The sequence below is a fragment of the Esox lucius genome, chromosome 20 (assembly GCF_011004845.1).
Source record: "Esox lucius isolate fEsoLuc1 chromosome 20, fEsoLuc1.pri, whole genome shotgun sequence".
NCBI classification, from domain to species: Eukaryota; Metazoa; Chordata; class Actinopteri; order Esociformes; family Esocidae; genus Esox; species Esox lucius.
Window position 1 is genome coordinate 34,878,089 of NC_047588.1, and position 13,107 is coordinate 34,891,195.

Here is a 13,107-nt window from a genome sequence, read left to right on the forward strand (position 1 = left end):
AATTCCTGTCAGCAATTTAGTGAGCCAGTAATGAGCAGGGCGCCTGACCAGAAAGGTCTGTGCACGTGAACGCTTCTGTGCGTGCATGTCCGTCCTCTCAGGGCAGCTCCTAAACAAGGAGATGAATAATCCAAGCTGGCCTTTACATAATTCCATACCTCATTAACTATCCTCCTCACTGTACATTTTTGCGGGATAGTCATCAGGTTTGACTCCAGACACTCTCCCCACCAACACGACAAACCTTGTGTTCTGGAGTTTTCCAGAGGATCCCTGTCCAATCGCTGCCTGTCTTTCAGCCACTCCAGCCAATGTGTTGAGATTTGAATCTGAGGCGGCTGAGAGGGAAGACATGTAGCCAGTGGATATGTCCCAAATGACACCCTAGACCCTACAGCAGCTGCTTTGACCGGGTTAAAAGACATGCACTACAGTGCATATTGTGCCATTTGGGAGGCAGGCCGTGGCTGTCAATCTGACAGGGGAGGATTAGAGACTTTCGGCTAATAGGGAAAGCTAGTGATGCTTGCCTGGCTTCTTCCCTGCCTTCCTCCCTCTTACCTCCCTCTCGCCTCCCTCCCTCTGACCCAATACAAAGGACATTCCACAGTGGGGCCTAGGTGTCCCCCTCAGACGGGTACGGCACACCAACTGCAAAGAAAATGCATCCCAAAAGGGAGCCTATTCTGTATGGTGCGCCCTACTCATAAAGAAGGTTGGTGGTACAAACAGACAAATAGCCTCGTGAACAGGGAAGGAGCAAACCCAACCTTCCCCGGGGTGCTGCGTCATTGAGTATAAAAGCTGGGGAGGGGAAGCCACTCTCAGTGTCATACAACTTTCTGTACGGGTGCGACAGGCAAAAGAAACATAAAAATGCTGTGAAAATGTGAATTACAGAAAAATACAAAAAACACAACGTGTTTTTGTGTGTCCCACCGACCTGTCCGGTAGAACTAGCAGCGGGGTACAGCCTGTTTGTTTAGGGGCTGTGTTATTAGCGGTATAAACACAAAGGCACAATGCTCTGGGGACTCCTGAAGCGTCTGATTACGCCTCCCAGGGATCTGGAGTTGGCTCATCAAGGGCACTTTGTTCTCTGTGACGGCACTATCCAATCAGTCACCTCTGGCCGCAAGATAGATTGCCATGGACCCAGCCAGCCAACAGCAGAAAGGGAGACAGAGCCCCGCCTTTTTTCTCCAGCTCTCCCTGGCAACAACCGCATGCCGTTTTTTTTTACACGCCTGCCCCTTCCATTTTTCTCTCTCTCCGCTCTAGACCAAATGTTTTGCTCTGTGTCCTTCGCTTCTTTTTAGTTCTGCCACAGCGTGATCCCTCACTGTGGTTCAGATGACCCGCGCTGACAGCTCGGCCTCGCCATGACCCTGTTGATTTTTGTTTGGGTTAATGCAGAACGGAGTCGGCCAGCGTCTTTCCTTGTAACCAAGGCCTTCGGTGTTTTCACTGAACACTGAACAGCGCTACGACTTTCACTAAAAGGGGTTGCAAAAGCCAAAACTTTCACCAGAAGTCTTGTGTTGCTCGATGTTGCAGGGGGTTAGCATGCAGTCGCTATGGTTAGCTGGCTGGCTCACTCTGCACAGCCCTGCATGAGGTCTCACCATGTTGACCTACTTTGCAGAAATCTCCTAAACAGAGAGAGTGATGAAGGAGATGGATTTGTGGATAACCCTGGTAAACCCTTTCCGTCAACCTCTTTGGGTGAGGATGGGGAAAAAAGGGGGATAGGTTGTACTTTCTTTAAGGATCCCTTAAAAGAGGTTCCAGACAAAACCTTGGTGTTGCCTCAATTACACAGAATTTTGCAAAAGACAGCTAAACACTAGAAAGAAATTAAACACCCTACTTCTCTACACAAGAGAAGATTTAAGGTGTAGAAGTGGAGTTCTGCTTTGCCACCATGCCAGCATTTTATGACTAGGGCCACATGTCAACTTCGACCTACAATAAAACAACATGACCCACATCATTAATGAGGTGCAGTTAAAGCACCTAATTTCAATGAACACATCTGTCTCACTCTCAGTGGAGTCTGTGTTGATCCTAAAAATCACTCCCTAAACACCAGCACAGCTGGTCATTTCTGGGAAACAGTTCAGAATGCAATGCAAGCACATTAAATTGATTCTTCTTAGTTCCACATACATTAATAATGCATTTTAACTATTTTACTATATATATTTGGAAAATGTGAATATATGTTAGTGTCATTTTTTATTCTATCTTTTGAATTATATAATAACATAATACATTAATTATGTCTAAAGAGATCTAGTAAGAAAGTACTGTAATAAGTTTCCATATTGAAAATATGGGACATACTGAATCATGAAATTAAATGAGACAATAAACAGGCCAAGACATGTTTACAATCCTTATAATAAATCCAAAAAAAGTAAATGTTGACCTGTTTCTACCACGGTTGATGGTCGGTAAAAAGATACAGCAGAAGCCTGCCCTAATGGGCAATCTTATCCTTCTATACTACACATCAAAAGTAGTGCACTTTAAAGCAGAAGGAGCCATTTGGAGTGCAGCGGGATAGAACTCACAAAAGAACTCACAATAGAACTCCATGTAGAACTTCCTAGTAACAATGCTAAAGCATACTTCTCAGTATGCATTGAGTCTTCTGTATTTGACAATTGAAAATCCTCAGGATGAAGACTGAATCCTTTGTATCCTGATCTCACAGAAAACTCTGAATATAATCCAGTAATGCTACAGCAATGCCAGTTTCCATCAATACTCCTCACTACTGCTGCTTTTCCATACGAAGGAAAGAAATACTAAACAGTGAATTGAAAAACAAGAATTATTGAAGGTATTCTTTTCACTCAACATCTGCCAGTATGATTTAAACATAGAAAAACAAAAACAAAGCTTAGCATAATCTTGATCTAGTACATACATCCTGAACAATTATTTTGAAGACGTTGACAAATCCTCTAGTTTCTATTAACTTGATTATAGCAAAGCTATATTCTGACAGGCTGACTTCTGAGTTTCTGGCAGTTCTTCTCACTCGAGAAATTGAATCACACTCAATTCACATTCAATTTAAAGAGCATGCAACTGATTCAGAAGTAGTAATTTGTCACCCTTTACATCAAATTTAAAGCAGCCATTGGGTTAAACATAATGTCCTGGACCTGTTGATTTTTCAAATATGAAATATAACCATGACACAGCATTGATACCTGACACTGATAACGTAGCTGTAAGTATGCCATTTCTAACTGTTCAGTGAATAGCGCCTGTCCCGGGTCCATTACATAACAGTCAACTGTGAAGAAGAAAAAAATGTCAACAAAAGCTAAGCGAAGTGCTCGTCTGTGTGAAGAGAAAGCGGTGTTCAATGCTGACATTGCACATCTAATTCAGGGTAACCCCGGCGACCACGCAGCGAAGTGGAACATTCCCTGTTGGCAGTGAAATCACAGCACAGCAACTTCCCATGCCAAGAAATAAAAATAAATAAAGATTTGTCTTGTACGGTCATCCAAGTTCAGTTCCTCCAATTCTCAATTCATTATCTCCCTGGGCCCCTCTCTTGCAACTATGTGTCAATCTGGACAAATTTTTCTGTCATTATGATGACTCCGCTCCCATGTGTAACAACAGTATTTTACATCAAACTGGGTCAATTTTGGCCACAACGCACAAACTCAGCTGTGCAGTCAGATGCCCCAGCCCAATCAGCACCCTATTCCCCACATAGTGCACTACTTTACGCCGGAGCACTTAAGGTCAAAAGAGGTACACTGCCTTAGTCTCTACAGCTGCAGGCCTGCTGTCTGTCCTCTCTCCCCAGGCTCCAAGCCCTGGCCCACTCCGCACACTCTGCCGTTCTGTCTCTTTTTTTTCCCTCGCTTCCACCAAACACTGAAGCACATACTTCAAACTTGGCCCTCGTCACTTGTGTGCCTGATAAAACAAACAGTGGACAAGTCCCAAATGGTGCACTGTGGCCTACTTACAGCACTGTGGTTGATAGTGGCCCATTGGAATCTGATCAAAAGGTCCGTAGGTGCTCTGGTCAGAAGCGGAGCGCTGTATAGTGGAACAGGGTGTCATTTGGGACAAAGCTAGTGACAGCCTCTTTGCATTTGTGAAGGCCCAGCAGTGGCAGCTGTGCTTACCCCACCACACACCAATGAATCAGGCTTCAGACCAGCCTAGTTGCTGCACTGGGGCAACTCCACAGAGGGGACAGTGTTAACCTCTTTGATGTTGTGCTGTTTTGAAGCCTAATGTTATTCATCAAAACAATAGTTTCGATGTTCAACACATCTCTCTCCAATGGTGTTCTTTGACTTGGGAAAGAGAGAAAGTCAGACAGAAAAGGCCATCAAAAATCTGAGGAACTCCTTTACGTGTATTGGTTCTGCCAGTACATTTACCAGGACCCATGGTTCTGCCGGTATGTTCACCAGGACTCATTGGTTCTGCTGGTATGTTCACCAGGACCCATGGTTCTGCCGGTACATTCACCAGGAACCAAGGTTCTGCCGGTACATTCACCAGGACCCATGGTTCTGCCGGTACATTCACCAGGACCCATGGTTCTGCCAGCACATTCACCAGGACCCATGGTTCTGCCGGCACATTCACCAGGACCCATGGTTCTGGCGGTACGTTTACCAGGACCCATGGTTCTGCCGGCACTTTCACTAGGACCCATGGTTCTGCCGGTACGTTTACCAGGACCCATGGTTCTGCGGGCACATTCACTAGGACCCATGGTTCTGCCAGTACGTTTACCAGGACCCATGGTTCTGCTGGCACATTCACCAGGACCCATGGTTCTGCCGGCACATTCACTAGGACCCATGGTTCTGCCGGTACGTTTACCAGGACCCATGGTTCTGCCGGCACATTCACTAGGACCCATGGTTATGCCGGCACATTCACTAGGACCCATGAGGTGCCCTTTACTGCTGCGAGTCACACCCCACCACACCACTGAATCAGGCAAAAACATCCCTTAAAGTTAGTTAAAAAACATTAATTAATTCTTCCGGAACATAGTAAACTTCCAAATAATCTAAATGCACCTCTGTTCTTCCTACGATTTTTACATGAATGCCAAATCCTAAATGCTTAAACTATTTACTAATCTAGTATGCTCTCAGAGCCTGTTTGTTCTCTGAGCCAGCAACTTTTAAGCCAAGCTTGTGTAATGATAGTCTTATGCTAATTGAGTGGACTACTCTAAGGCTACTATATACGTCTGAAATGGCACCATATTCCCTGTATAAAGCACTATAACTAAGACCCATAGATACCATAAAGAGTGCAGTGGGCCACTGGGGATGCTGCTCTTGTCTAGGTCAAGGTTCAAGAAACAGTTGATTTCTTGAGGTGGCTGTTCTATTAGGTTTCTTATGATGTTCAATGGAAAGGTAGACAAAAGTTTTTTTCAAGCTGTCTCCTTGGACATTAGACGTTAGAAGAGATAGGAATGAAAAATGAAACGAGGAAGCGCTTCTGAACACGACACGTCGTGGCGCAGCATGGTCCAGCGGTCTGTCTGCTGCCTCCGGTGCACATGCACTGCTGCGGCCAGGATTCGAACCCATCCCACTGCTCTTTCGCCAAATATCCTCTGCCATTCTTGCAAAGCATGAAAATGTCCAGACATTTTTCTTAAAAAATATGTGTGTCAGGAATGGAAGGCCACTCAGTGCACATTCCAAACAGCAACCTACACTTATTTTAATGAACTATTACTCAAACGTAGTGTCCTTTCATGGCAATACAGTGCAATTTTGGAATTCCATTCAAGGAAAATTCCAGCTAAGACAGTCTGCACATTGTCCAAATCTCCATTGCAAACAACTATTAATGTGTAGTGGAAAGTAAACCGTGAGATAATGTAATAAATCATGAAATAATGCAATAAGGGTGTTATTCCAATGCAGCTACATGGAACATTGGGTGTAGGAGTCAAACAAGGATAGGTTGCAAGTTGTTTCAACATCTTGAAATCCACATATGCACAGGGAATTGCCTCAATGGGCTACGTGTTGGACACATCCATCTGGTAATGGGAGATGCAATTGTATTTTGAAACAGGGCCTTCATGCATCTGAAGTCCTATTGCTCCCCACATAACACCAAAGTCATGCAATGTGTTATACTTTCTGAAAGGCAGGTTTTGAATTTCCCAATCATCAAATATTGGAGCGAGGTTATAGAACTGAAAATGGGGGGCACATAATCGGATCAGAGAAGTTAGGGGACAATTGCACTCACACACACAAACAACAACAACCACCACACAAACACACAGTAACTGAGTCCCAATCTCAGTCTCCATTTGGGGGACAGATTTGGTGAATCCCATATGTAGGTCAAATAGAATGGTGAAAATGTCTTATTCTCACAATACAAACTGACTCAGGAAGGCAGCAGCTGTTTGATGTTTTAGGACAATCTGATGTTGATGTTGTAGACAAAAAAAATCACATGAAGCCCAAATGTAAACACACTAATGCATACCATACACACTTTGCATGACGTTATCCTCTGGCGGAGAGGGAGAAGTTTTAGAATGATAACATGCATTTGAAAGCCAATTCAGCAAATACTTACGTATTTCTTCTGTATGATGTTCCTTTTGGGTCTGTCTTTACTCATCCTGCAAACCTGATTGAGTCGGTTAAACACGGAATAGCCACATTTATATCCTTTTCAGAACATGCAATTATTTAAATCCCGTGGTGTGATCCAGCGATGTTGGCAGAGAGCGTCTTTATCCCCCTTCTCTCTCTCTACTTCCCTTTTCGCTGAGTCGCCTGGGATAGAAATCCCTAATTTTCAATCCGCGAAAGAAATACAAATTGAAACACACGCAAAATCACAGCGTTATAACATATGCGTAACAACGAAACGGACAATCTTCAATTATGCGAACGAAAAACGCATGTAGACTATCCTAGATATCCTCGAGGCACAAATCAAACACGCTTTGAGGGCCCAGCAGATTCCGTGTTGAAGAATATCACAGACGCGAGTTAAAAGGTCCTAAAAAATGCTTCCCCCAAAAAGGAAATACAAAATCCAGAGTCACGTTTCAGTGGTGACCGCCAGATGATTAGTTAACTCTCCCACACCACTAGGAATTGTAACGGCGTGGGTTTATCTGCAGTGTCGTCCTACCGTGGTAGACCGGGGAATATGCCCCAGTGGTAAATCTGTAGGAATACAGCACCACGTTAGGGACCGGGTGAAAATACAAACACAGTGATCTGGCGTGAGGAGCAATGTCGGCTGGCTGGTCGGGTTACAGTGCATCACTCGGAGTTGAATGGGCCTCCTAAATTATTTAATTATCAAATAGCTTTTATGATGAGGCTGTGTTTTTGTATTGTAATGCATCCTTTATGCACCATTGTAAATTACATTACATTGTAATGTTCGTACAATAAAGTTAGAAATACAATGTAGGCTATACATTTTAATTACAACAGGGTTTTTACCGTAAGACTGACAATGTTTTGGTGTTTATTTCTAGGGCTATTTAGCCACGTCACATGCACCGATGTGAGTGTGATGTCAGCGATTGACACAGTTTAAGAAACTGAGCATGTTTTGTGGCAAAATGGCTAACACCAATCGAAATAATTTACCGACTAATACATTGTGATTATGTGAGTTAGCAGTCTGTGAGTTAAAATCGTCCTCATCGGGGAGAACAAAAAATACATTTCTGGTTTTGGGGTTATTTGAGGTTGAAAGTTACAATTGGGGTTTAACAAGTGGTGTATAAGTCAAGTCACTGCTAAGCAGTAGCCTACATTTCAGTCTGAATTTCAAATTTGCTGGAGAAAATGTCTGGAGAAAATATGATTTCGAATTGTTCAAAATCGCCCAAAAGAGTTTATATAAAATAATCAACACGGGAAATGAACTACATTGTAGTTATGTACTGATTGAAGAGAATCCACCAACATGACATATTCCCCAAGTGTGTTTCCTGGGGGCCCTTAGTGGTGCAGACTCTTAGTTTGCTGTCATTGGCATTCAGCCTTGTAGGAGATTCTTTGAAAATCTTTTTCTTTACCTGGTTGTGCAGTTGATCTGGATTCTGCCTGAAGACTCTTGACACAGCCCATCTGCTTGTCATGTGAACATGCAAAAACACTTATTGTGGCACAGATGTTTTAAGCACTTACATAATCTTCAATACAGCCAGAAAAGAGGACTGACCACCCCTCAGAGTCTAGCTCCTCTCTAAGTTTTTTCTAAGGTTACGACCCTGCAAGGGCATTTTTCCTAACCAGGGTACACCAATTTTTCTTATTGCTTACTCTTTGGGGTTTCAGGCTGGGCATCTGTAAAAGCATGGTGTCAACTGCAGACGTAAAACGAGCTTTATGATATACATTTGATTGATTGAAAGGTCCTACACTTATTGTTTGTGGAAGTGGGGGACCTTTTATATGCATGTGTATGCCTTTCTAAATCATGTCCAATCAATTGAAGTTGCTACAGGTGGACTCCAGTCAAGTGGTACAGACATCTCTATGATGATCAAAGAAAACAGGATGCACCTGAACTCAACATGTGCCATGGCCAAGGGTCTGAATACTTATGTACATGAGACGTTGCAATTTTTCCTTTTGAATAAACTGGCACACATTTTTAAACTTGTCTTTTTCACTTATTGATTAAGGGTTGCAAATATGTTGCAACTTTCTGAACTGTAGCTTCCTCCTGTGTTGTTTATTTCATATAGCCTACACATTTTAATTACATGTCATTACATATATTTAAATAAATATTTCTATATATCCATATATGTATCTCTCTCTCTCTCGCTATATATATACACACACATTTTGGGGTGGGGGTGGGGTCGGGGGGGGGGGGGGGGTGGGGTGGGACTAAGCCGAGATGGAAATGCAGCTGCACGAGCACAATGCTAAAGAAAGTTTGGCAGGCCCTCAAAGCCTTTCTAAATAAGGACTGTAGTTTATACTTCTAAATGAGAAACAGTCTGGGCCTACCATTACTCAGGTCAGGAGGAAAGAAGAAAGGTTGTGGTTCTATATAAACTGACATTCTAATAATTTCACTTTAAATTGTGTGTATGTGGGTTTGGGACATACATGCACATGCTTGTATCATAAAGCAGTTGTTGAAGAAGGTCAAGACACGCGGATGTCTAGTGTGCACTGCGGCACGCGTGGATTATAATCACGTGAACCAGAGTTTTCAAATGACTTGACGAATGGCCTGGTAGGCAGCTTTGAAAGAACCACTGATCGGATCTGAGGACGAATTCATTAGGCCCGGCAGTCAACCACATCCCTCAACCCAACTGACCGTAGTCCCTTGCAGTGAACGGGAAGCACAAATGCTGTCCAAAATGGCACTACTTAAGCAGAAAGGGTGACATTTGGAACATGTCCATGCTTCACAAGCACCTTGTGTCAGATCACAACCAAAAATGCCACAGGACTCCCTGCACTGCTTAATCCATTATTGTATTTCAGAATCCCAGTGCACTGCATTCCAGTTGTGGACGTTAGGGTCACTGTGCCTTTTGGGCACTAAAAAGGGAATAAGGTGTCATTTGGGATGCAGACATTCTCCTAGGCTCCTCTCCCCCCTGTGCCCCTTGTTCCTTCTTCCTGGAATGGGCCCCCTAATTAATTCAGGTGTTCCATCTCCCCAATGTTCTCCCGGGCATGGTGCTTTTGGATGGCTGGTTTTACTGTGGGCCCGAAGGGACCTGAATGGGCCATTCCACTTGGGTTTAAGAGGCCCTGTCTGTCAGGCAAATCCAGCCATGGAGGACTGTAAAGTGCATGTAAACCCACAGACGTGTTGTCTAAGCCGGACTATAGTATTGCATATCAGAGCGCTAGAGCACTCAAAATGATATCTCTGCAAAGAGGACAACATGCTTTATGGAGAATGTTCCACTGGGGATCATACTGTAACAAGTTCATAAATTGCATGTCTGTTTCTGTGGGATATAAGCCTCAACTCAACTCAAAACACCACATGTAATCAATCATATTATGTCCTTGGGTTTTAATTTGTAGCCCATGTACCATTAGAGACACACAGCAAATCACACTGTGTGATTTCAGTTAGCCAACAAGGAAATGCCAGTAGATGGTATAGTAGGCCTACCTGGCAGGCTTTGAGTAGCAAGGGCCTAAACAGCTTAACATAAATTAGCTAGTGTTGTTTGTTTCTGTAAAGATCATCCCACATTGGCCCAGGTTAACAGGAGTGCACTACATAAGGGAATAGGGTGCCATTTTGCATAGGACACAGCCCCAGTCATTAATTTGTGGAAGCTCAAGGACAGTCTGAAAATGAGACAGAGGAACTGAACATGATGTTTAGCTTGTCATTAGCGATGAATTAGTCAACCTTAGCTCAGTGGGGCATGTATACCCCCTGCTGGACAAATGAAACCACATACTGCATTGTACATTTTGTCCGGATGTCTCCATTGAGCTGGATTTTTTTAGTCCTAGACTAGGCTTAATCTTTGTCTGGGAAACTGGTCCTTACAGGTCAGAAGAAATAAAAACTTGAGTTGTCACACGCATTCATACTGGCTATATCCCAAATGATCCCCCTATGCCCTCCATTTGCACAAATGTTCCAAAGCTAAGTGAAAATTAGAGAGTGTGGAGACTAATTACACCCTCAAATGGCCCCTTGCAGTAAGTCTGTATTGACACAGCCTATAAAAGAAAAGCAGAATCTTACAAGGCAATTTCACACAACAGAATGGATAGTTGTAGCTTAATATAGAATATGCTTTTGCTTATACCAGAGATCTAGATTTGATACAATAAAATACCACCTTTGATCCAATAAACATTTTCACCTTTTATCTTGAAACATAGAATTGTATCATTCAAGTCCCAAAGTGTGTCCCAGAGTTTTTTGATTCCCTCCCCACTCTCTGGGGGGGGGGGGGGGGGGGGTTATGGACACACACACACTTGCCCTGTAACAAAACAAGAGTCGTAAGACATCTCTGTAAATTCAATAGTTTTTTAAAGAGATTTTTGGCCTAGGGTGATCCTAAACATTTGTTTACATTGACAAAGCAAGTGGTAAATAAGAAATATGCTGAATTGTCAAAACATTACAGAAACAAAAACTTTTCAAAAGTTACATTATTAGCTATGTACAGTCTTGTAACAATATGCAAATAGTTAAAGTATAAATTACAAGGGAAAATAAATAGGTTACTTATACATTGTTTTTGTGCTCCAGTCACCACCATTGTGTCTAGGGGTGACAAGTGGTTCGAAATCTTACCGGAGCCAGGTCTGCCTATGCAGCCATGCTCATTTCCTCTGTACAATGTCATGTTTTTAAATTTGTGTCAGTCACAGTGGTGGGGTACTCGGCCATTTTGTCATCTTTGTTTATGGCAATCTAGCGTTCCATTTGTTTGTGTTTTCATTCTCGCTATGCCAAAGTATCTCCCTCCAATTGACAATGGAACGATGTCCGGTTCGGAGGGCTATCTGTATCAAAAAGAAAATAAATTAAATGCTTACATGCACATGAATCAACCCACTTTAAATTATGAAATGCAAACAGATAAATGAAAAGCATAAACCTTAATGTTTAACCTTAAATATAAACAACTGAAAACTTTAAAGAATATAATTTTTGTTTAAACGTATGAATTCCCATCTTTAGTCTGCTTTTAATTTTAAAAAGGCCTATCTGCAAGAAGCTTTTGGTTGCGCAAAAACAGGTTGAATTGCTACCTTGCCAAATCATACATTTTCCGTAATCATCGCAATCCATGGGCCTCATCCCAAAAGAAATAATCAGACAGCATGGAGATTTCAGATATTCACTGTGATCTTAATGCCAGATATGTTGGAAATTCGTTGCAGCGAAAGATGCAATGTTTGTTAGCTTCCTGAACTTCTGTCTCATTTTAGATATTCAGTAATCTAGCTAAATATATCATAAATGGTACAAATATGTCCCTTTCAATTATTGAATATTTGCTTTTCAATAAAATTGACAATCAATTTTGATTTTGTGTTTATCTTTCAAGTGCATTGCGCTGTCAAAGAATGCTTGTTGCTATCCCATAAACATTAAACTAGTTGAAATCTAAATTTCAGTATTCTATTCTGTGGTTTATCTACTTTCTGATATCCCATGGCAAAGTAACATACAAATTGGAAGAATCTAAAACATGCAACGCTCCGTCACAGCAGTGCGGACTGCACTCGATTGGAATGAATGGACTTCCGCCGAAACGGATTGATGCGTTTGTTAAACTTAAAACTTATTCTGGACTAGACTGTGAAGCCAACTTTTGTCAGTGTTCAAGAAGGCAGTGGAACCCACCATGTTAATGTACTGCAAAATATGTGAACAATTGACGTGGGGAATATCTAACCTAATGATCCTTCTGTCTTAGCATGCTTGCTAAAATACAGAGCTTTTATCAGGGTTGAAGATTGTTTATGCTAGTTTTGCTATACTTGAAATCATTAGCCTTCCTCTTGGTTAACTGTTCTATAGTGTGGTCACCATCCCAAAAGAAATGTACATACAAGTTTAAAATAGGAGAAGGAAGGCAATTAAAATCAGTTTTAATTGTATCAGTTTTACTGAAACAAAAAATATCTTGTGCATTTTATTAAGTGCTTTTTACGAAATACCCAGCCTGAAATATCAAAGAGCAAGCAAAAACTGGGTTGATGCACAGTGGCTATAGGAAACACTGCATATAAAGGGCAGAAAAGTAGCAATAAACCTAGAGAGGAACCAGGCTCTGAGGGGTGGCTAGCCCTCTTTTGGCTGTGCCAGGTGAACATTTCAAGATTACAAATTATGATAATTAATAAATGCATGTGGGCTGTGTCCAGAGTCTGTAAAACATCATCCAAGTAAACAGCAAGACCAGATGGACAAGGACAGGGACGATCGGGGCGGGAATGGTAAGTGGAGTGGCAGTCGAAATCATCAGGTATCGTCAGCTACTTGATCTGCAACACAACAAGGAGGACTTTGGACAGGGACAGCCAGGGCCGGGACTCACTAGCGGACTGGGGCCCCCCAGAGATT

General features: G+C 42.4%; 1 protein-coding gene across 1 annotated transcript in view; it reads right to left on the reverse strand.

Moving 5' to 3' along the window:
* jarid2a (jumonji, AT rich interactive domain 2a) overlaps positions 1–7,272 on the reverse strand; it is a 54,144-nt gene extending 46,872 nt beyond the window's left edge. The window contains exon 1 of the mRNA XM_013132811.4: positions 6,622–7,272. Within this exon, the coding sequence (XP_012988265.2) occupies positions 6,622–6,666 (45 nt within the window). The 5' untranslated portion in view covers positions 6,667–7,272. The remainder of the gene's footprint in view (positions 1–6,621) is intronic.
* Positions 7,273–13,107: the final 5,835 nt, after the last annotated feature.